The following is a 25244-nucleotide window of genomic DNA, read 5'->3' on the forward strand; positions in this document are numbered from 1 at the left end:
AGAGTAGATTATGGTTCTTATTTGTGAAGGAAAAGACAAAATTAAAAAAATTAAGAAAATTTAATATTTTAATAAGATATAGTGTAAAATAGATAATCTAATGTGGAGTGTTTTAAAAAATAAGGCTCCGTTTGAATACAACTGAAAACTGAAAACACTATAACAAAATAATTTTTAAATGTGTAAATAGTACCGTAGAACTCATTTTTGATAAAAAAGTTACTGAAAAGTGAGATTTGTGGGTCTCGTGAACAGTGCACGGGACCCATTAGTGTGCACTGTTTACATAGAAAAGTCATCAATCGCGGCTGGCAAAAAATGCAAACGCAACTCAAACGCTGAATTCAAACGACACCTAAATATATAAAAAAGACATGAATAGTATAAAATAAAATTAAAAAATTAAAAAAAAAGTTCATATGAAAGTAATATATAATCGTGCCATATCAAAATTGTGATAAAAAAATTGTTGCCTGAAAACAGCTAGTCAATCGGAGAGCCTTTGTCTTATGGTTGAATTTATTAATAGAAATAAATGCCCGTTTGCTTCGGGACCAGAAAAAGAAAACAAATTCTCTTTGCTTGGCCTAGAAAAAGAAAAAAAAAAATGTTGACAAAGTTTGTGAGACGTAGTTGTCTAATTGACTGCATTAATATTCATTTTTCCATGGAGTTTTAACTTCATCTTCCAACCAAAATTATGTCACTTTTAGGTACCTCGAAAAACAATTGGATTCCTCCTTGTCAAAAGTGAATACATTGACGTAAAAGTTCAATTTCTTTTTGTCAACCTTTGTGTAGATATGCCGAAATGATGTCACATTTAGTTACCTTGGCAAACAATTGGATTCCTCCTTGTCAACAATAGATAAGTTAGTAAAAGGTTATAATTTCTTTATGTCAACCTTTGTGTATGTGATTTGTAAATCTTTAATTTAATTCATTATACTTTTTTTTTTTGAGAAGATTAATTTAATTATACTTGAAGAGCAAGTATCCTTTTCTTTTCTTTTTCTCTTTTGGTGGAGAGAATAATAAAATATTATATTATTTGTTAAACTCTTTTAGATATACACCACTGTCAGTTTATTTAAAACATTCTCCATTCTCCCCATGTGTGTGTTAAAAATAATTAGTATTCTCAACAAAATAAATAACTCTGTTTAAATTCTACTCTCTTTTATTTTTGTATTAAAAAAAATCCAACTATAACCCATTCGGTACATGATCATAATACTTTCATGAGAAATAAATTATAGTAAAGTGATTAAAATATACATATTCGTTGGAAATATTTAAAAAAGAAAATCGTAACAAATTTAAGAAGTCAAACTTGTACATCTTGACCTTTGACACGTTATGTTATGTTTCTTTTCTCCGTCTTATTCGTTATTCTTTAAAACATATTTAATATTTTTATATATAAAATTATTAAAATGATTTCTTCTCTTTATTTTCTTATAGATACAATAGAACTTCAACTTATGAAGTCCGTTCTATGATATTAATATTTATTATCAAGTTAAGCTACCAATTGATAGTTGGTCTAAGTGAGATTTAAACCTAAAATTTCTTATTTGACGATAAATTTTTTTTATCAATTAAGTTAGCTACAAATTATTTCCTCTTTGATTTCTCTCTTTCTTATCAACTATAGCCAACCTATTACCACCACCAACATATGTACCCTAGAATTTCTTAATAAAATGCATTAGAAACTTAACAAAAAAGTAAAAATAAATAAATCATAAAACATAGAAATACTAATTTATACCTAAGTAATTATGAATTTGAAAGTTCATGGCTAAAAAGACATGTGTAACCTAGATTATTTCTTTGATTATTTTATAATTTAATACTATTTAATATTCTTATGTTCCATAAGTACAATTTCATAAAAACATTGTTAAAGACCAATTTATTGACTTACTTCCAGTACTTTTTAAACTAGAATATCTTTTTATTTTAATGAAAAACTGCCACACCATCCACTAACTAAATAAAAGATAGATTAAAACCCATTACTACTTGTCATTGTGTATTTAAAATAAAAGAAGATCTCCAATTAAAAAAATACTAGAGGTAAGCCAAATCCCAATTTATTTAGGATAGTAAGTAGTTATACATGCATTGAGTATATATATATTTATCAAAAAAAAAAGTATATATATTTAAAAAAAAAAATTTATCATACTTTCAAGCAATATAATATATATTCTATCAAAAGCAATATCATAAACAAAGTACATACTATTTACGTTTTCATATTATTATTAGAAAAATTATACTTTACTATCATAAACTATACCTTAAATTACATTTTGCACCATTAACTTTTAAAATGTACGATTTATACCCTAAACTATACCTCATGTTACACTTTATATTTCTCTATCAATTATGCCATTATTTTGGATGACATCATATGAAAAAATCCAATTGCCTCCCTTTTCAATCTCTTAAAAATAAATGAGAAATTATATTTTATCACCATAAACTATACTCTTAATGCTAACTATGCATTCTAAAAATTTGAAATGTAAAGTATAATTTGAGGTATCTAAATTACACTTATTATTATACTACCTAAAATATCAAATAAAAAACGTGTTTTATTAGCTATGATTGCGGGAGAAAAAGAGACGAAAAGACAGTAGGCCAACTTCCATTATTATACACAAAACAAGTGGCCTAAAAATGGAGGAAAAAAACACTAAATTTGAAGTCATAAGTTAATGACTCACTATTATCAGTCTTAATCTTAAATTTTTTATTTTTTTATTATCAGTCTTAATCTTAATTAATACAATGAAAAGGAACAAAAAAAGGTTGGCGAGTTTTGATTTTTGAACAAAGTGAGAGTCGCCGAGGGATAATAATTAAAGAAAAAAGGAAAAAGAGAGCTGACTAGGACTTGGAAATTACAAATTGGCGTCCAACGAAAACCCAAATTGCCGTTTACATTGACAAGTCCAAAGAAAAAGAGTGAAAGAGAATCAAAAAGAGAAAGAAAAAGAGAGATCTCTTTTAAAGGCCACAAACCAAACTTGTGGCTCAGAATTCACTTTCTATTTCTTCACTTTCTCTCTCTCTTACACTTTCTCTCTCTATATTGCTAACGTGGCACCCCCACCTGCCCGTTTAGGCTCCTCATCATCTATTCTCTCTCTCTCTCTCTCTCTCTCTCTCTCTCATCTATCAAAACAAAGCAAAATCAAAAACACACAAACACATAACACAAAAAACAACGTACAATCGACGATACCACGACGCCACAACACTCTCTGTCTCTCTCTCTCTCTCACACCACAACGTGTCAGATCTCTCTTTGTTTTTGTTTCTCTTTCTAAAAAGTGTTTCAAAAAAAAAAAACAGAGAAAACAGAGACAGAGAAATGTCGGAAGCTAAAGACCCGGCGATAAAGCTGTTCGGGAAAACGATCCCGGTGCCGGAGGTTCAGGCAAACGGTTCGGGCGAATGTTCCGGAGCTCCATCTTCGTGTTCGGGTCCTCTGGTGGATGATAATATCGATCAAGACCGTGCTTCTTCGAGTAACTCTTCGGCTGAGAAGGTATGTGTGTGATTTGGGATATTGGGATTTGGATGCGTGAGCTGAAAAAATTTTGGATTTTGAGAGCGACCCATTATTTTCAAGGTGGAGATATATAATGGGTCGGTCTTAGTTTGGAAGCTTTTTGCTTGATTGACTTGGTTATGGTGGGCTTTTTTTTTTTTAATAATTATTTTTGGTTGTTAATGATGTTTTTCGTGAGCTTTGAATTGGGGTTTAGTTTGATTCTTTAGCTTCAGTGTTTAAAGTTTGGATTTTTGGGTTGTGTTTTGATTCGTTTTTTGTATAAAAAATGAACTCGTTATGATGGATTTGCTTGAGGTAGTTTAGGTTTATTTTGATTGGTTTTGGAGATTGGTGGTGTAATATCGTTTAGATTAGCTTAGGAACTTTGGTCGTTTTGTTAAGGTTGTCCATTTTAGTTACTGGATTTTGGATTTGGCATCTTGTTAGATTTCATCTATGGTTTTACATCTTTTGGTGGAGACAATTAGATTTGCAACCTGAGTTTTGATAGCTGAGGGTGAGGGGCTAGATTATTTTTTGGCAAATCTTGGATTTTCTTTTATTATATAAAGTTAAAAAATATATATGTAATTTTTCTTTGTGATCGTATTCTCTGGTTAACTTTTGTTTGTGAACAATGCTGTTTCCAAATGAGATCCTTGCGTTTTGTGAGGAATTTTCCAATTTTGAGATCAAGAACAATCTATAATCTGGATATGGAGTTGCTATTTTTTGTGGAATAATTTCTTCACGGTGGCATACCTGTGTTTATTTGTACTTTAAAAATAAATAAATAGCTAAATTCAATAGTCACAATGGGGATGGGGGGTTGGTTTTGAACATTGGTTGTCTCTGTTGGAAAAACAAGGAGTTTGCCAGTCAAGTTTAGCATTGCCTTGTTTTAATAGCCTTTTTCAGTAACTCATAGTGCTTATGCGAGTACAAACATGCTTGCCATAGTATCTTCAAGAGAGTTATTACCAATTTTGTTGCTTATTCTTCCTTACCAATTTTGACTAACTTTATTTTATTTTCCATTTGGTTACCTAGAATTCATAGAAAAGAGAAGAGAAAGAGACAATTTTCAGTTTGAATCTTATGACAATCACTCCAAACTCAGCCTGTTACAACAGATTGGGTTATCATGACTTTTCATACGTACCTTTGCAATAAAGTAAGCCTTAGGAACACTTGAATCTGAACATTCTAGATATCTCTGTCCCCAGGCAAATGAGCCTTTGTTGGGTGACTGAGATGAGTTAGAGTCTTGTCATTAGTCCTTCAAAGAGGTGGTTCTATATATACTCTTGCTGGCATGTTCTTTTGTATTGCAACTATGGAACTTTGGTTCTAACATGATGAAGTACTTTTACTAGTATGTGGTTTTTGCGAGTTAATTGGTTTTTGTTCAACTGGTTAATATCATTGAATGCTCAAAAGATTTAAGTGAAATCTGGTCCATGATTTTATTTTTTATTAAGTTTCCCTGAATATGGTTTTTACTGTAGTGGAATATTTTTATCTGCCATCAATTTATATTTGAAATTGTCTTTCTCAATGGAAATTTTGTTCAATTCAGGATACAATGGGAGAAAAACCAACTGCAAATAAAAAGGAAGATGGAGGCCTACCTGTGTCTTCAGAAGAGTCGACAAATCCAGATGGAGCCTCAGGAATAAGTGAGAACCCTAAAACACCCTCAGTTGAGAAGGAGAGTGCTACATTAAAAGCCTCAAAGACTGAAGAAGAACATAGTGAATCTAGTAATTCACAGGAAAAAACCCTAAAGAAACCAGACAAGATACTGCCATGCCCCCGCTGTAATAGCATGGATACCAAGTTCTGTTACTACAACAATTACAATGTCAACCAACCCCGGCATTTCTGCAAGAACTGCCAGAGATACTGGACAGCTGGTGGGACCATGAGGAATGTGCCTGTGGGTGCTGGTCGACGCAAAAACAAGAATTCTGCTTCTCACTACCGTCACATAACTGTCTCTGAAGCTCTCCAGAATGCTCGAGCTGATCTTCCAAATGGAGTCCACCATCCTTCTTTGAAATCCAACGGCACTGTCCTTACATTTGGCTCAGACACACCCCTCTGTGAATCAATGGCTTCTGTGTTGAACCTTGCTGATAAAACAATGAGGAACTGCACACCAAATGGAATTCATAAACCTGAAGAACTAAGGATTCCAGTTCCTTATGGAGGTGGAGAAAATGGGGATGATCGTTCAAATGGAGCTTCAGTTGCAAGTTCGAATCCAAAGGATGAGCCTGGCAAAATTGGGTCACAAGAGCAAGTGATGCGGAATTGTCAGGGTTTCGCACCTCAAATACCATGCTTTCCTGGGGCTCCTTGGCCTTATCCATGGCATTCAGCTCAGTGGAGCTCCCCTGTACCACCACCTGCTTTCTGCCCTCCAGGCTTTCCGATGCCCTTCTACCCTGCTGCAGCTTATTGGGGTTGTACTGTACCAGGCACTTGGGGCATCCCTTGGCTTCCCCAGCCAACATCTCCAAACCATACAGCCCTGAGCTCTGGTCCCAACTCTCCAACCTTGGGAAAACACTCAAGAGATGAAAACATTCTCAAGTCGAGCAACTCTGGGGATGAGGAACCACTAAAAGAAAACAATGCTGAGAGATGCCTTTGGATTCCAAAGACTTTGAGGATTGATGACCCAGGTGAAGCTGCAAGAAGCTCTATATGGGCAACATTGGGGATAAAGAATGACAAGGCTGACACAATTAGTGGGGGAGGACTCTTTAAGGCATTCCAATCAAAGACTGATGAAAAGAATCATGTAGCCGAAACCTCTCCGGTCTTACAAGCCAATCCAGCAGCATTGTCTAGGTCACTCAACTTCCATGAGAGCTCATAAATAGGTAGCTTATATTTTGTAATCAGTTTACAGTGTTACAAGCAGACTTGGCAGTTTTCAACTGGTCCATTCAAATTGCCATCAATGGTGTATGCCATGGTATCATTTTGAGTTTGCCAGCCTCATTTCTAAAAGTATGAAACCAGTCCAACCGAGGCAGAGCAGAGGAGGATTATCCCGGCATCTCCATTTTAGGAGAAGATACCCAGTTTAGCCAAAGTAGGAACTGATATCATGTGCTAGTATGAACAGGTGCTTTTTGCTTTATGTTAGATGGTTTGCTGAGTTCGTGTACATATTTCTATATCAAATAGTGAGCGCTAGAACAAGGTGTGTACCAAAAATCCCAGATGTATATAAATAAACTTGGGAATTGAATTCAAATGGAACTTCTTGTCCTTCTATACATTTAGAGATTTCCATCTTTTGGTGCATTCTTAAATTAATTCTACCTTGACTTGCGAAGTGCGTATGCTTGTGACAATAAGTTTAGAGACTACTTTTCTCATAATTTTGTTCACAACTACTACGTTACAAGTTGTTAATTAATGTCAATTCTAGATTTTATTTGTATTATAAAACAAAGATATGAATCATTTGATTTTTAAAATATATAAAGATTTATATTAATCAAAAGAGACATTAATTTTAAGAATTTTGATAATTATGTCATAAAAAGTTAATCTTATTCGTTTAAAAATTTTGATCAATCACAAAATTAGGGTAGCTATTTAACATATAAATATTTATTTAACTATAATAATTTTTTAGTACCTACTTGCTAAAGACAATATATCTATTCTCTAAAAACTTCTAAAAATGATAACGAATATCATCATCTTTCAACAATAAATAACTGAGTTTTGCTAAGAAATTTAAAATTAAAAATAAAAATAAAAGATAAGAAAAGGCTTGTGTTATTAAATATCATCATTCTAAATTTCTAAGAATTTTTATTATTTAAAACTCAAAATACATAAAGAAAATTTTTAGGATGTTAAAATTTAGCATGAGTAATTTAGACATTACACAATAAAATATTTTAAGAATCATAAGTTTTCATTAGGGATTAACTGAGAGTATAACAATATGATATATTTGCTATTTTCCAAATATTAATGGAAAAATTGCATGATTTTAAAGTTGAAGGAAGAATTGTAAACTACCCCAAATATAAAGGATGAAAAATGTTTTTTTCCTAAGTTTTTGTTTTTGTTTTTGTGTGCAAAACTATATGTTTTTACTTAAAATAGTGTGTAAAGAAAAAAATATACAAAAAGTCAACAAAAAAAAATTGTATGTGGAATAGCGAATTTTGGCTGAACAAAGTTGATTAAACCAAATTGGTACTATAGCTACTATTCAAAACTTTTTTTTAAAAAAAAAAAAAGAAAAAAAGAAAAAAGAAAAAAGAAAGACAAAGTGGCTCAACAAAATGACACTGTAGGTGTACAGCGCAAAAACACTGGATGTATAGTGCAAAAACACTGGATATACAGTGCAAAAACACTGTACGCGCATTCGTGCTTTTATATATAAGAAAAAAGAGCACAAATCTATGATTGATAAAAAAAAGGTACATATTGAACAAACCAAAAGTATTGTAACTTTTACACATTCACCTAACAAGTGTCACAATATTTTCATAAAACATTTATTTTTAGTTGTGGTTGGTCACAGTTTCATATTTTATTATTTTATTTTGACTTATAAGAAATTGACACCTTAATAATAATAAAAATATTGTGAAATTTGTTGTGTCAGTATAACAATATATATATATATATAAAAGAAAAAAAAAAGTACAAACGGAAGATCGAAAAAAAAAATGTAACAATTTTAGCTACAGTGCCTCCTGGTACTATAGCTACTGTTCGAAACTTACAAAAAAAAAAAAAAAAAAAAAAAAGATAATTACACTTTACCCACATGTGGTTTACCTCTAATTCGATGTGTCTACTTGTAGTTTCAATTTTGACACTTTACCCACCTGTGATTCTCACCATTACTGTGCCGTAACCCACCTCTCCCTTAGCCGTTAGTCTAACACAGAATATGTAAAAAATAAAACCCCAAATGGATCAAAACACTCTCACTCAAATCTTGAACATGAATAACATACCCAAAAATCTGAAGAACATAATACTCAAATCTTTTCCTATTTGTCTTGAGTTGGCTCACTAGAGCAAGCCCAGACGTTTGTTCTTTTCTTTATATTTGTATATTTGTATACGGTTACTCTTTTACATTAATATAGTTCTGTCTATTATCTAAAAAAAAAAAAAAGTGAACCCAGAATTTTTGAACATAAACCCAAACCAAAAACTAAACCCAGAAATCTTGAAGATTAACCAAAAATTAAACCCATAAATTTTGAACATAACCCACGACTACTGCAACCAAAGATTAAAACCAAATCAAACACACCACAAATTTCTTGACAATTTTGTTTGAATTCATAGGCTTGAGATTTGAAAATGTTCTTATGATCCCCACTATCGAACCAGTCAAATGACATCGGCATCGTCACGGACGACGACGACGACGTTGTCTGGGAATTGGAGCTCGGCGCCTTAACGTAAATGTTGCATGCATCTGAATTGGTTGGATTAATGAATTGTACAGAGAAGTATTCGCCCTAGCGAGTGGCAATGCAGTTTGGAATGGATCAAGATCTTCTAGGTGATTTTTCTGGTTTAGAATTTAACTTGGAAAATGTTAGGTTCTATGTTCCACCAAGGTCTTTTGTGCCAAGTGTATCACTCAGGTACTTGAATTGGTGGAAAGCATTCAAATCAAAATTGTGCAAATGTGATCAAAGAGTACCCAAAGTTAATATCTTCGAAGAATAGTGCTTTACCTTTGATTCAAGCTAAAACAGATAAGGGACAGTGTTATGGTTCACTTGCACCAATTAGTATGAAGAAGCCTAAGATGTTATCGTCAAGGAGCCATACACATATGTCACGGAGAATTCTTAATTGGAGTGATGATGAGACTGTGCTATGGGTTTTGCTGGAAATGTGTTTGGGGTTTTGATTATTTTTACTTCCCAAAACCACTTTTGCATTTGTAGAGGAATTTTGCTCTTGGAAAAGCTTTGGGCTGGTCGGTCAGCTCAGGGTTTGGGCCTGTGTTGGATATTGTTTTTGGGTTCAACTTCCTGTAATTTTTTAGTTTTTTGGGTATGTTCTTCATGTTCAAGATTTGAGTGAGAGTGTTTTGATCCGTTTGGGGTTTTGTTTTTTACATATTCTGTGTTAGACTAACGGCTAAGGGAGAGGTAGGTTATGGCACAGTAAAGGTGAGAATCACACGTGGGTAAAGTGTCAAAATTGAAACCATGGGTAGGCACATCGAATTAGAGGTAAACCACAGGTGAGTAAAGTGTAATTATCCCTAAAAAAAAAAAAAGACAAAGTGCCTCACCAAATTTCCACTGTAGATGAATAGTGAAAAAAGTGGTATGAACAGTGCATAAACACTGTAGCGGCATAATTGCTTTTTTTATAGTTAATAGAAATGTGGTCACTTATCAAAACAAAAACAAAAAACAAAATTGTAGATAATAAAGTGGTGTCCATGTGGCTCATGTGAAAATAACAAGGATAAATTATAAAATTGGTCCCAATTTTTTATATTATTTTTCAATTTAGTCCCTAATCTTTCAATTGTGTCAATTTGGTCCCTAACATTTTCAGTATCGTGTCAATTTGGTCCTTGCTGTTATCATTTGGATGGAAAAAATCTGATGTGTCAAACAGAATAATAAAAAATTATTTTTCATACTACATCAATTGCTAACTGTATCGCCATGTCAATTTTTTTTTTTTAAACCCAAATTTTATGTTCTAAAATCAAGTTTGGAGAAATTTCTAAAATCCCTAACTCTCTCTCTCTCTCTCTCTCTCTCTCTCTCTCTCTCTCTCACATTAAATTTCTCCCTCACCCTCCCTTTCACCTGCCTCACTTTTATTAGTCCCACCACTTGAGTTCCAATTTGATTGCTTTTCACTCCACTATGGTTTTCAACATTCTCTACTGGGGTTCTTGGCTTGAACCCAAAGCACTCAAATTAGGCTCAATTTCACTTACCTTATAACCAGTACTGTCACTAGCTACAGGGGCACGACACAATGGACAATTCTTGTTTGATCTTAACCAGGTATATATCTATGCAAGGTACATGAAAAGCATGGCAACACTTGGGAAAAAGTTTGGCCTGTTTGGCAAGTAAGTTTTAACACACATTTCTACACACTTTTTCACCCACACATATATCAAAAACATCCAAACAACATTTCTCAAACTCCTCTACCACACGGGCCCGACTTCATCTTCTTCAAACTCACTCAAGCAAATCGAGCACTCCGTCCCATATATCAACCACTCCTCTTTTCTATACTTACACACTGTGATAGAATAAATAATAGATTGTTGGAGACCAACAGTGTTGACGTACTATATGGGGTGGTCAATCATAGGTTCATGACTTCAGATCTTGACTCACGTGAGTGAAAGTAAGGGTGAGGGAGAAGAGAGGGAGATGTAATTTGATGAGAAAGAGAAAGTTAGGGATTTTAGAATTTTCCCCAAACTTAAGTGTGAACAATTTTTTTTTTTTTTTTTTTTTAAATTTGAGGTGGTGATAATGAAAAATCATTTTTTTTATTATTCTGTTTGACACGTTAGAATTTTTTTCATAAGATAACAGCAAGAACCAAATTGACATGATACTAAAAATATTAGGGACTGAATTGATAAATGGTGTAAATTGTAAAGAATAAGTACCAACTTTGTAATTTACCCAAATTAAACACCTTCCAACTCAACAGGTTGTGAAAAAAATGTTGTCTTGAAAAGTTAATACTATTTTATCACTCCACCTTTTATTGGTACACATTCCCTGATTTATAGGATATCAAATTACCAATGTTGCATCCAATTTCACTGAAGACTGTGTACCTCCAAAATCCAAGAATACAATTTAAACCGGCCTAAAAAGAGTGTTGTTTTTGTTTATTAGGGTATTTTCGAAATCTATATTTAGAGTACATCAGCCAAACAATAGATTCAAGTGTGGAACCCATCATTTTATAATTTGCAAAACAAAAAAACTATATTTAAATCTTTTTACCAAACAGCCTTTAGTTATATAGCTTATTGAAAATTAGATTTTAACAAACTTGGGTTTCAAGTGAAACATGATTTTACCAAATTCAAGTTCAGCAAGAAATTCAAAATCGAGTTAAAAAAAAATTACATAGGACTCAATCTTGGGTAAATTCGATTTTGGCACATAACTTATACACTTCCTTCTGTGTATATATATGGAAAGAAGTGTATAATTAGTGCCCAAAAAAAAAAAAAAAAAAAAGCTACTACTCTACTAGGATGTATGGAGACCAATATTTTCAATCCTTAAATATCTATTAAAATAATAAAAATAAGGAATAAAAATAAAAATGACAAAGTTTAGTTACAAAATTAGTTGTAGTCAACCTTACTCAATATCATTCACATTATTACATATTTTAAAAATTTAACTGTTGAATTATATGTTTTTCATGTTCTTAATACACATATTAAATTTTGTGCTAATTAAATATTATTTATTATATAATTTATAAGCTTACATTTTATGTATAATTTTAAATTACAAAAATTTGTAATTTAAACAATTTATTGATGACATAGTTATTAATATTTAATTTTATAGAAATTTTACAAGTATAGAAGATATTAAAAGAAAATATAATCTAATAGTAAATTTGTCAAAATTTATGTCCAATAAAAAGATATTAAGCAAATTATAGCCTAATTTTATAACAAATAAAAATAAGCAAAGCGACGGAATTATTTACGTCGCCTAAAGCCCCTGTAGTTAAAATTACGCTCTCATCTCTTTCTCTCTCTCTCTCTCTCTCTCTTAGACCTTATTAGTCTTACAGTCGGGCTTCCTTTTCCGACACCGTTTCAGTGCAAGCAGGTACGTCATATCCCTCATTGCATTTCTCGTTGCTTCAAGTATAAACCCCCAAATTTCCAAGCTTTATCTACACTTGGGTCTCGTTTTGTTCCCATTTGTACAATTTATCTTCCTATTTATTTTTCCATATAAATTGTTTCAATTTATTTTTTTTCGTCCTAAATTTCTCTTTGTTTTGACAATGTTTGTATTGGGGTATTGGGTTGTTGAATGTAACATCAAATTGGGAACTTGAACTGAAGATATATATATACATATATATATATATATATATATATATATAGATTGATTAATTACCTCAATCTCAATCACTATTTGGGACATGATGGTGATTTTTTGGAGTTTATTTTTTTAATGGTTGTCTTGAATGTATTTATTGGGGTATATCAATTGACTGTATTGAAGCTTTGTAATTTGATTTTGATTTTTAGCACTTGAGAGAGAAACTTGTTTAATTTGATGCACTTGAAATAAACCAGCCAGCTGTAAAAGGGTTCATTAATTTTGGCCTTTGAAATGAATTCGATGATTTTTTGTATCGATTTATATATTTATATGTTATTTTTTCTCTGCATTTTATGCATTTCCATCCAATTTTATGACCCCCCTTTTTTTTTGAAGGAGTTGCATATTATGTCTTTCCCTCTCTCATCAATCTTTTTGATTGACGGGGCTTGCATAAATTTGTACACACACACACACACACACAACAAGTGTGATTATATTTTGTTTGTGATCATGTTAATTAATGTATGCAGAATAAACAGGACCATATCGAGGTACTGCAGTAAAGTAGGACTGCCTCAATCAATCGACCAACACTCTAGACCAGCGGAGGTATTATATATTGCTTTTCTCAAACTACTTGAACTTTTTTTTTATTTATAAAAATGAATGAGAAATTGTGTTTACCTCTCAATCGAATTACTTGTTTAGTTTTACTGGAGGTTTGTTCTTTTAAATAATTCTTTGATTGTTGGATATTGGACATTGGGTATTGGTTGAGACCTTGAGTGGCATTGTCTGCAAGTGAGGTTTTGCCGCATGGGGTTTGGAATCTGGTGGGATTATTGAGATTTATGTTTTTTTTTTTTTTTTTTTTTTTTTTTTTTTTTTTTAATTAATTCTTTGATTGGGCTATTGAACTAATTCATGGGTTAAGTTAAATTATGATGGGAAGAATTTAAATAAGTTGAGAATTTCATGTTTTTATTATTCTTTTTCATCATTATTATTTGTGGTGTACTAGGAGGAAAGATAGTGTACTAGGCCAAGAGCTTTGTAGCTCAATTGGTTGGCACCTCCTGATGTATCCATGACATCCAGGTTCAAATCCCTCCTCCCCCATTGTAATTATGGAATTATAAAAAAATATAGTGCTTCAGAGCACTACTGTTGTTGGTTACAACTAATGCTTGGACATACAGATTATTTGTCCTTTGATGCAGATTTATTAGTTTGAATATTTCCAGTTGGTATCTCTCTACCTGTTCATTTTATATAATTTATGTATATTGCACCAATCTATGTTTGTATCACATCCAGATAAGATGTGTCAATTCAGTTCCATGCCAGTAATCCATTGTGTTTGATCCAATACTGTATGTTGCACCATTGAAATTAGGACATATTAGTTTTGATTGAACCAATTCATGATTCATCTTTGAAATATGTTGTATTTTGTATTTTGTTTTATGGATTACTCCATTCCTGAATGAAACTTTGCTTACTATTTTGTTGAAGTCTAGACCTCCCTTACTTCCTTCAAATCCCACAGTTTCATTCATTAAAAACTATCTGAAATTTCTATAAAGAAGATTTTGTGTCAATCACATTTCTGTAGGGGCTTATTAGCTTGAGAAAGGTTTGATTACCTCATCTGTTGGATTTTTAATTCTTATAGTTTTGCTAAAACCATGATTTTATTTTATTTTTTAATTAAAAATTTATGTGCTTAATCATAGATTAAAATGATATTTGATTATTGTGACAGATGAACACTAGTTCTGTGGGACCCTCCTCGAAATCAAAGGCTGGGTCGTCACAGCCCTCAGAAACTTCATTTAAGCGCAAACGTGGAATCTTTCAGAAAGAGTGTGAGTATTTAAAATGGGTTTGCTTTGTTGGTTTTATTGCCACAATTTTATTTTATGCCTTGATATTCTTTTTGGATTTTACAGTGCAGCACATGATGTATGGTTTTGGAGATGGTCCTAATGTAAGTAGCACTGTTTATATGTATTTGTTTTGTGCTTTTGGACTATAACAACACTGGTAATTTATATTAGCTTAAATTATGTTTATTTGTATTTGTGAAAACACAATGTTTTTCAAAATATCATATAATTACCTCGCAGAAGCATCTCAGAGGTTGATTTTAATTGCTATGGTTATCTTTGCCACTAAGATATTGATATGCTTACTGCTTAGTGTTGGCCTCTTGATTTTGGAAAGTAGTCTTCCACAACAAATGGCAAGAATCATGATAATATTAATATCACAGTCGAAAGTACATAAGGTAAGATAATGAAAGTGGGTTTTACATTTTTTGAGGTTTACATGTGAGATTGAAAACAAGACCTGCATGATTCATCACATTTTGTAACATACCCGTAGCAAAGCTTTTAGCTGTGTCTTGTGGATTATTGGGTCCACAACGAACTAAAACCATTAGAAGAGACCTACATTACTCATCTACATTAGACTTTAAATTGCAATTGCATCCATCTCATTTGTGCACTACTTGATTATTGAAGGTGTTCTGCTATTCTTTTCTATGCCTCATTGAACAAAAAGGTTCCCTACCTTTTTCTGTTTTAGGTGCCAACCTCTTCTTGTTTTTACTAACTTCAATAAATAAATTACAAAAGTCTTTATGTATTACATGCAATATTATTGACATGAAATTCTGTAATTACAAAGAATGAAAAGTTTGATGATTTATAGTATCCAATTTATACACGGTTTTGTATATTTTTTGTTGCATTCTCAGCCGCTTCCAGAAAGTGTTGCTCTTGTGGAGGACATTGCTATGGAGTATATCACAGATTTGGTAAGTACTTCTTTTGGCACCGACAATTTACTCAAGTAAAATGTCATGGTAGGCTTATGTCCACATTTCTAACTTTTCTGCAGGTGCATAAAGCCCAAGATATTGGATCAAAGAGGGGAAAGCTATCAGTTGAAGATTTCCTGTATCTGATACGCAAGGTTTCTTGATTATTTACCATTTTCAACAATAAACTTCATTCTCTGTTTTAGAAACTAGTTAAAAAGAAAATAAAAATATCACTGACCTCAAAGTTCTTTATGGCTACCATTGTTATCAAGGCATGCTATTTTGCAAGCTCACTTTACTATCATGTTTGCATTATAGTACACTTTTCACATTGTGTGCCTTGGCCAATGACATTCATACATGACAAAACTTTTCCTTTCTTTGTTCCATTTAGTACTATTTAAGGAAAAAAACTTTAGTTAACTTCATCCTCCACCCCATTTATCTCTCTTTTCTTTAGCTAGATTTTACATTGGCTTTAAATGAAATCATCAATGATATCCTCTGACTTCGTTGTCTGAACCTTTTTTTTTTTTTACTTTGTAAATGCGGGATATACACTGCTGCAAAATTTTCATGCTCTAAGTTCGTTATATATTAATATCAGTCAGTACATGGTAAACAAATGCCAATGTTATACTTTTATCCTGCAGGATTTGCCAAAACTTAACCGCTGTACAGAGTTGCTGTCAATGAATGAGGAGCTCAAACAAGCAAGAAAGGTTTTTGAGTCAGATGAAGAGAAGCTGAGGAAGGTTTTTGAGGCAGATGAAGAAAACTAGCGTAGATAGAGTAATATGCCAGTGTTTTGTTCTGCTAATAGGATTTTCAATTTTGGATCACAATGCTAGATGGTTTTGAAATCCCTTCAACTTATATGTTCCTACACCAATTTTCATGTGAATGATCATTGAGGTAAAATATAGTTGGACCATCCAAATAACGATTTTATCAATCTTAATTCATTCTAATCTTTGCCTTCAAAAAAAAAAATCTATTCTTCTTTGTATGTGTTATGCATCTCCCTAGTAATTGAAAAAAAAAAAAAATTTGGCATAATCTATTGCAACCTTCCAAGCTGTTGCCTATTATCATAGCTAAAGAATGAAGCAATTCCATTCCATGAACTTATAAAACAGAAAATACCAAAACACAGATATAAACAATGTCCGGAGCAAGATGAGAATGCTGTTCTAAATCACAAATTCGAAACTTTTTTACCAAAAAATTTGAAAACTTAGAAAACCTTTTCCAAAACCCACAAATCCAAAACAAACAAATTTATCAAAAACCAAAATTTTATCATGTGAAAATCTCTCTCTCTCTCTCTCTCTCTCTCTCTGAGTTTAAAAACGAAAGGTATTTTGTCACTATTGGTTTATACTTACTAGTTATTAGGACGACTCTTTTTTTGTTGCCAAATATTCACATTTTTGGAATTAGTTATATAATCTATTGTGATTTTTGAAATTCGATTTTGCCAAACTCGAGTTTCAAGAGAAACACAATGCCAAACTTGAGTTTTGTGCAAGTACCATGAGATTCAAAATCAAGTTAAAATTGAGTTTTAGAAAATACATAAAACTCAAGCTTGGCTAAATTCTTTAAGCTTCAAAAGCTACGGTTAATAACTTGATTTTATCTTTCAATGATCAAAACAAATGACTGTTTGCAACAAACGTTGTGAGGTTCCTAACACCTACTCCACACATAATAGAACTTCCAAATCCATGAATTAAGAATTTTTTATCATCATTAAAAAAACATCTTTTTTTTTTTTTTTTTTTTTTTTTAACTCAAGTTTGATAATAAAATCAAAATATAGACTAATCACAGATTTTTTTTTTTTAAAAGCCTTAATGATTGATAGCGACTCCCATCCCATGATTAAAATAAGTTTTACTTGAAACTCGTTTTTGTTTTTTGTTTTTGGGTTGTGTTAACTGGCATCGTAAGATGCCCATTAACAACATAATTACCGGTAATTTTTTCGCTTTTTGAACAACTTTTGACAGCTTTTGACAATTTTTTATTATTTCTTTTGGTAGTTTTTTTGACAATTTTTTTTAAGTGAAATACAAAAAAGAAAATGTTAACAAGTGCTTGTTAACATTTCCCTATGTTTTTTTGTTTTTTTTTTTGGGTGAGGAAAACTCGTTTTTGGCACATAATAACTTAGCATAGGATGGCTATACCCATTGGTTAAAATAAAAAAAAAAAAAAAAAAAAGCCCCTATCCGACCGTTGCTTAAAAAAAAAAAGTACCCTAAATCTCTCTCTCAGAGCTCTCCTCAACGCCACCTTCTCTCTCTCTCCACAAATCTTCGTCCTCTCTCCTCCGAGGTTTGTTGTTGGAGGAGTTTTGTCTCAATACTTGCAGTTTCCTTTGGTGAGAAACATCTCTTTTCTTTAACACTCTTTTAAGTTATAATTTTAGACAAAGATAGAGGTATAAGCCCCCGTTTGTTTCAGAAACTATGTGAATTAGTGCATATGTTGCCTTGCAAAATCAGACCCAAATCAATGCCCACTCCAAAACTGCCAACGGGGCCTCTCAAGTACGCGCCATTTCTATTCAAACCGAATCTCAAACCTTCCTCTCTTGTAGACCCCATCAAGCTCTTGAAAATATCAGCTGAGACTAAAAACTTAAGACTAGGAAAGATACTCCATGCCTTGTTGATCACAAGCAATCAACCCTCCAAAAATGGCCACCCGGTGTTCCAAACAAACTCGTTAATCTATTTCTATGTTAAATGTGATGAAATATCTGTTGCCCGTCAACTGTTTGATGAAATGCCTGAAAGGAATGTAGTTTCGTGGACTGCGTTGATGTCAGGTTATTTACATAATGGGTTAGCTTTGGAAGTTCTTAGACAATATAAGAAAATGGTTTCGTTGGACGGTTTGTGTCCGAATGAATATGTATTTGCTATTGTTATTTCTTCTTGTTCTGATAGTGGGAGGGTTGAAGAGGGCAAGCAATGTCATGGGTATGTGCTGAAGTCTGGGTTGGTGCTTCATCAATATGTCAAGAATGCACTGATTTGCATGTATTCAAGGTGTTCAGATGTGGATGGTGCTATGCGGGTTTTGAATACAGTGCCTGGATATGATGTTTTTTCTTACAATTCAGTCATCAATAAACTTATAGAACTGGAGTATTTGAGGGAAGCTTTAGAAGTTTTGGATAGGATGATGGTTGAGTGTGTGGTATGGGATAATGTCACTTATGTTGCCATTTTTGGCCTTTGTGCTCGTCTTAAAGATTTGAAGTTAGGTTTTCAAGTTCATGGTCAAATGTTGAAGAGTGACCTTGAATGTGATGTCTTTGTTAGTAGCACAATGGTTGATATGTATGGGAAATGTGGTAAAATTCTGTATGCAAGGAAAGTTTTTGATTGTTTGCGAAATAGAAATGTGGTCTCCTGGACGTCAATCATGGCTGCATACCTCCAAAATGGTTACTTTGAGGAAGCATTAAATCTATTTCCAAAAATGGAAATTGAAGGCATTATGCCAAATGAATATACTTTTGCTGTTTTGCTAAAATCCAGTGCAGGTTTGTCTGCATTAGGACTTGGAGATCTATTACATGCCCGGGCTGAGAAATCAGGTTTCAAGGAGCATGTTATTGTTGGGAATGCTTTGGTAATTATGTATTCCAAGACCGGCAACATTAAAGAAGCAAATAAGATTTTCTCAGATATGATATTTCGAGAGACCATTACCTGGAATGCTATGATCTGTGGGTATTCCCATCATGGGCTTGGTAAAGAAGCTCTAACTGTGTTTCAAGACATGTTGGTAGCAGGTGTGTGTCCTAACTACGTAACTTTTGTTGGGGTACTATCTGCTTGTGCACATTCGTGTCTAGTGCAAGAAGGATTCTATTATTTGAATCAACTAATGGAACAAATGGGCATTGAACCTGGATTAGAGCACTATACATGTTTTGTTGGGCTTCTGAGCAGGGCTGGACTACTTGATGAAGCTGAGAATTTTATGAGATCTACACCAGTAAAGTGGGATGTCATTGCATGGCGTACTTTGCTAAATGCTTGTCATGTCCATCGGAATTATGGTATAGGAAAACGGATAGCAGAAACTGTCTTACATATGGATCCTCATGATGAGGGAACATATATACTGATATCAAATATGTATGCCAAGGCAAGGAGATGGGATGGAGTCGTGAAGATCCGAAAATTGATGAGAGAAAGAAATGTCAAGAAAGAACCTGGGGTCAGCTGGTTAGAGATAAGGAATATTACCCATGTCTTTGTTTCAGATGACAACAAACACCCAGAATCTAGTCAGATCTATGAGAAGGTTGGGGAATTGCTGGCCAAGATTAAACCATTAGGGTATGTGCCAGATATTGCTGCAGTATTGCATGATGTAGAGGATGAGCAGAAAGAAGATTATCTTAGTTATCACAGTGAGAAGTTGGCTATAGCATATGGTCTCATGAAAACACCTACAGGAGCCCCCATCCGTGTAATTAAGAACCTTAGGATGTGTGATGATTGCCATAGAGCTGTGAAACTAATTTCACAGGTCACAAACAGGTTGATAATTGTTAGGGATGCAAACCGTTTTCATCATTTTCATGATGGGAGCTGTTCTTGTGCAGATTTTTGGTGAAACTTTGATGACCTTTTTGTCATATGGATGACTGGAGAAGCTAATTGCATGTTATGGAACCTAGAGGATATTAGTTCCATGTCCTCCCCCTACATGCCAATGAATATTGAGCACGGCCTGTGGGGGCCCATGCCTCTGGGACCTTATGTAAGTAATTTAAATTAGTTATTCAAGTGGTGTATAAGTTTGTGTTCCTCCTTCATTTTTATTAATGTTTAGAAATTTATTTTCAATGGGCTTTCACCTTTCAGGTTGTGGAAATCCAGCATTGGCCGTTTATGTTACCCTGATTTTGATGATACAGCCTTGAGGCAAGGTCAAGCAAAAACATTAATTGAACACTGAACTATATGGTCAGCTTAACACTGGACATTAACACTGTGTTTCTGAGAGATGTTTCAAATTTGAGATAAGAGAGAAAAATTGAAGGGAAAAGAGGTGTGGTTTTAAGGAAAGGGCAGTGGAAAGCAGAGGAAGATGTAAGTGCTGTTAATCCTTTTAAAGAAGTATGGCCCCAAGAGACTCAAGCTCCATTTGATCCAAATGCCACTTGCAGGGACCAGAAAGCCGTGCTATCTTCATTGGGTAAACAGGCTTAGACCCAACTTAAAAAAGTACAAATCCACAATTGCATTTCTTGTTGATTCAAGTATAACCCCCAAATTTTCAAGCTTTATTTATACAGTTCTGTCTCTACTCTCATCTTTTTCTCAGCTCCCTGGTTCTCTTCCCATTTGTACAATTTGTCTTCCTATTTATTTTTCCATATAAATTGTTTCAATTTTTTTTTTTTTTAATTTCTCTTTGTTTTGACATCTTTCACTGTTGTTGATGTTTGTATTGGGGTATTGGGTAGTTGAATTTTGTAGATTTTGGTTCTGTTTTGGGGGAATGTAACATCAATTTGGGTCCTTGAACTTATGTAGATAGATTGATAACCTCAATCTCAATCTCTTTGGGACATGATGGTGATTAGGAGTTTTATTATTATTATTTATGATAATATTGATTATATTTATTGGGGTATATGAACTGACTGAATTGCAGCTTTGTAATTTGATTTTTAGTACTCGAGAAAGAAACTTGTTTAACTTGATGCACATGAAATGAACCAACCAACAGTGGTGTCTGCTTTCATAAGCTAAAAGGGTTCATTAATTTTGGCCTTTGAATGAATTTGGAGACTTTTTGTATCGATTTATATATGTATTTTATTTCTCTGCATTTTATGCATTTCCATCCAATTTTATGACCCATTTTTTGGAGTTTAATATTATGTCTTTCACTCCAATTTCAAATACTCCCTCTCTCATCAATCTTTTTGTTTTTATAGATTGGAATCTTGTGTGATTTGGACGTGGTTGACAGGGCCTGCATAAATTTGTAGCTTAGGTCTTCTTCATTAAAGCATTTGGGCTTAGGAATTGTATAGTTTGCTAGCCATGAGTTACTTCTCTGTCTCTCTTTCTCTTTGTTATTATTATTATTATTATTAATTTATTTCTTTCAATACTTTGTGTGTGTGTGTATGTATATACACACACAAGTGTGATTATATTTTGTTTGTGATCATGTTAATTAATTTATGCAGAATAAACAGGACCATATCGAGGTACTGCAGTAAAGTGTTGCACTTGTGGGGGACATTGCTGTGGAGTATATCACAGATTTTGTAAGTACTTCTTTTGGTACCGACAATTTACTCTCAAAGTAAAATGTCATGGTAGGCTTATGCCAACATCTTTAACTTTTCTGCAGGTGCATAAAGTCCAAGATATTAGATCAAAGAGGGGAAAGCTATCAGTTGAAGATTTCCTGTATCTGATACGCAAGGTTCCTCGATTATTTACCATCTTCACCAATAAACTTCATTTCTCTGTTTTAGAAGCTAGTTAAAAAATAATATCACTGACCTCAAAGTTCTTTATGGCTACCATTGTTGTCAAGGCATGCTATTTTGCAAGCTCACTTTACTATCATAGTACAAGTGTACAACATACTTTTCACATTGTGTGCCTTGGCCAATGACATTCATACATGACAACGCAACACTTTTCCTTTCCTTGTTCCATTTTAGTACTATTTAAGGGAAAAAGTTTTAGTAAACTTCTTCCTCCACCCCATTTATCTCTCATTTATTTAGCTAGAAATTAAATTGGCTTTAAATGAAATTATCAATGATATCCTCTGACTTTGTTGTCTGAACATTTTTTTTTTTGTCTTTTCTTGCTTTGTAAATGCAGGATATACACTGCTGCAAAATTTTCATGCTCTATGTTCGTTATATTGGTTAGTGCATGGTAAACAAATGCCAATGTTATACTTGATCCTGCAGGATTTGCCAAAACTTAACCGCTGTACAGAGTTGCTGTCTATGAATGAGGAGCTGAAACAAGCGAGAAAGGTTTTTGAGTCAGATGAAGAGAAGCTGAGGAAGGTTTTTGAGGCAGATGAAGAAAACTAGCGTAGATATAGTAATATGCCAGTGTTTTGATCGGCTAATAAGATTTTCAATTTTGGATCACTATACTAGATGGTCTTGAAATCCCTACAACTGATATGTTCCTACACTTATTTTCATGCTGTTAGGGTTCTCTTTTTTTTTTTTTTTTTTTTACACCTAATTTTATTTGAGTACCACCTATTTATTTTCAAACACTACTAATAAGTTATTGGGTTTTCCCAAATATTTTTTGCTCTATTATTATGTTAATCACAAATGTTTCATATCTCATTATCTAAAATTGGGTTATGATATAAAACATCACAAAAAAAGCCCAATTCTCATTGGCAATATCAAAACCCAGTTCTCGCTGGCAATATTTAAAAGCCTAAGCTAACTTCTTGACACTATTCTATCAAAAGCCCAAGGTTATTAATACTAGGCAAAATACTATATCATAATTATTTCACTTAAAAAGTCCAATGATCAACAATGTTTTAAGTTCTTAAACCTATTACTACAATATTACAAGCCTATGAAATCTATCTTATAAAACCTATGGTAACCATTTATGTTACATGACACTATTCATTTTTCTAAAACCCATGGCAAACATACATCAAGCACATGGAGAATTATGAATTTGTGTTACTAATATAAAAACCCATGGAAAGTTATGATTTATTTTAAACCCATAATATTTATTTATTTCATACCTTATTATAAACCCATGGTAAGTATTTATGTTACGTAACTCTATTCATTTTTCCAAAACCCATGGCAAACATATATCAAACCCATGGAGAATTATGAATTTGTGTTACTAATATAAAAGCCCATGGAAAATTATGATTATTTATTTCGGACCTATGACATTTATTTATTTCAACCATAATATAAACCCATGGAATTTATATAAGAACTAATGGTCACTATTTATCTTACATCACAACATTCATAATATTTATTACCAAAACTCATGGTAATTATTCATCTTACATGTCCATTAGGATTATCTATAAAGAAACTATACAAGTTGTTATTTAAAGCCCATGAAAATTAATACCCAAAATCTATCATAAATATTTTATAAAAACTCATGGACTCATTTTATTTATACTAACAACTAAAGCCCATGAGGAGTAAAAAAATCATGGCAAAGCATGTCTTTAATACCCATATTGTAGGTTCAAGAATCTCATGAAGTAAGGAACAAGCCCAAGCAAAGAAAGGGTCATGTGGCCCAACTAAAAGTGCTGAAATGGAGAGGAGTTCCAGCCCAAGAAGGTCCCCCAGCAGGAGGCTTGAAAGTGAGCAACTAGCCCTTGTTCATTCCTAAACAAAAAGAGCAACTAGGTACTCATACAAGGGAACCAAGCCTTTGAGAATGGACTAAGGGTTGTCTCATCAGTTTTCTGCCACCCCCTACCTGACGTGAACAGTACCCAAGGGCTGTCATATCAGTTGAAGTCAAAAAGATGAAGGGACTCCATCATCTTCCTCAAGAATGCACCTCCAGCGGAAGGGGAGCTAAAACCAAACCTCAACAAATTGATGCTATAAATGTTAAAAACATTCAAGACGTGATTCATGTGCCAAGCCCATGAATCTTAAAGGGAAAAAATTGGGAACATGTGGTTTGGAGGGCATAAAGGGCTTTCCAGCGGAACCCCCTGAAGTAGACTAGAGCTTGACACCTGGCTTGGGTGTTGAAATCTTACTTCTTGGGAGTCCAAATCTCAGTTGCAGCATTAGGATTCACTCTTGATACACAATAATTAAGCTCAGCCCTGAAAATCTTGGCATTTAATGCAAAAAGCTCTAAAATCCCATCATTACCCAAAGAAGCAAGACAACCCCTCAAAATGGATTTTCCTACTTCTAATCAAAAAAGCCTGACCTTGATTCAGCACCTCTGAGCAGTCATACATTTTTGGATTCTTGTCAATAAATGCTTCCCTAAGCTCCATTATAAAAACACAAAACAACTAACCAGAAGAGGAGCCTTTCTAAAAATTTCAAATTTTTGTCGTTGACTACATTCTACAGAAATTGAATCCCTATTTGCTTTCTTTAAGCTTCCCCAAGCTCTCTTGAGCTCACTCACAACCTTTCTCAGCCTATAGTCACCATAACACCAACATTCACCACCTTGCTTACACCTTCCTACTCCATAAACGTCCCATAACTGACCAGGACAACCACTCTCTTTGAAACCCTTGGTTTGTTTACTACTTTGCTCGTGGTTTAGCTTTCCTTAAGCTCACCACTCATCATCTTCAGCCTACACTCATTTGATCCCAGATATTCTTCCCACCCCTTTACACAACCACAGCTCAAAAATGTCCTCTAACTAGACACAAGCAGCCCATTACTCACAAAAAGCTTCAATTTTAGTGTTAATCCCATCTCACTCACTCAAAATAGCCTAAATTCACCTCATTCATGCCTTATAATTATACACTCACCAAAATTTTAGTTTAATACTTGCTGCACTGAGCTGGGGATCTTTCTCTCCCTTCATTCCATCCTATTTTTCCTATTTTATTTGTAACTATGGAGCTTTTAATTATTGTTTATTATTATTATGATGAAGGATATAATGAATTTGTAACAATTGAATTTTTCCCCCACATTGATGTA

At 33.3% G+C, this 25244-nt stretch overlaps 3 protein-coding genes across 12 annotated transcripts; all 3 read left to right on the top strand.

The window, feature by feature from the left end:
* The first annotated feature begins 3054 nt into the window (after positions 1–3054).
* LOC126715171 (cyclic dof factor 2-like) lies at positions 3055–6888 on the top strand. Its single transcript, XM_050415635.1, has 2 exons — positions 3055–3571; positions 5157–6888. The coding sequence occupies exons 1-2, from the start codon at positions 3395–3397 to the stop codon at positions 6462–6464; spliced, it is 1485 nt and encodes a 494-aa protein (XP_050271592.1). The 5' UTR covers positions 3055–3394; the 3' UTR covers positions 6465–6888.
* A 5419-nt stretch (positions 6889–12307) lies between these two features.
* Positions 12308–22859, top strand: LOC126715173 (transcription initiation factor TFIID subunit 13-like). Of its 6 annotated transcripts, none has more exons than XM_050415641.1 (8): positions 12308–12453; positions 13212–13290; positions 14447–14549; positions 14634–14671; positions 15446–15505; positions 15589–15663; positions 16165–16266; positions 22563–22859. In XM_050415641.1, exons 3-8 carry the CDS (start codon positions 14447–14449, stop codon positions 22620–22622), a joined length of 438 nt encoding a protein of 145 aa, XP_050271598.1. In that variant the 5' UTR covers positions 12308–12453; positions 13212–13290; the 3' UTR covers positions 22623–22859. The 6 variants fall into 6 exon arrangements, with proteins under 6 accessions (XP_050271598.1, XP_050271603.1, XP_050271604.1 ...); XM_050415646.1 differs by having other exon boundaries at positions 22596–22859; XM_050415647.1 differs by having other exon boundaries at positions 16165–16233.
* LOC126715172 (pentatricopeptide repeat-containing protein At5g39680) lies at positions 17741–22582 on the top strand. Of its 5 annotated transcripts, none has more exons than XM_050415636.1 (5): positions 17741–20305; positions 20410–20743; positions 21750–21830; positions 21917–21991; positions 22402–22582. In XM_050415636.1, the coding sequence occupies exon 1, from the start codon at positions 18005–18007 to the stop codon at positions 20156–20158; it is 2154 nt and encodes a 717-aa protein (XP_050271593.1). In that variant the 5' UTR covers positions 17741–18004; the 3' UTR covers positions 20159–20305; positions 20410–20743; positions 21750–21830; positions 21917–21991; positions 22402–22582. The 5 variants fall into 5 exon arrangements, with proteins under 5 accessions (XP_050271593.1, XP_050271594.1, XP_050271596.1 ...); XM_050415637.1 differs by having other exon boundaries at positions 22494–22566; XM_050415639.1 differs by having other exon boundaries at positions 20410–20772; positions 22402–22486.
* Positions 22860–25244: the final 2385 nt, after the last annotated feature.

Source organism: Quercus robur, chromosome 2 (genome assembly GCF_932294415.1).
Source record: "Quercus robur chromosome 2, dhQueRobu3.1, whole genome shotgun sequence".
Lineage (NCBI taxonomy): Eukaryota > Viridiplantae > Streptophyta > Magnoliopsida > Fagales > Fagaceae > Quercus > Quercus robur.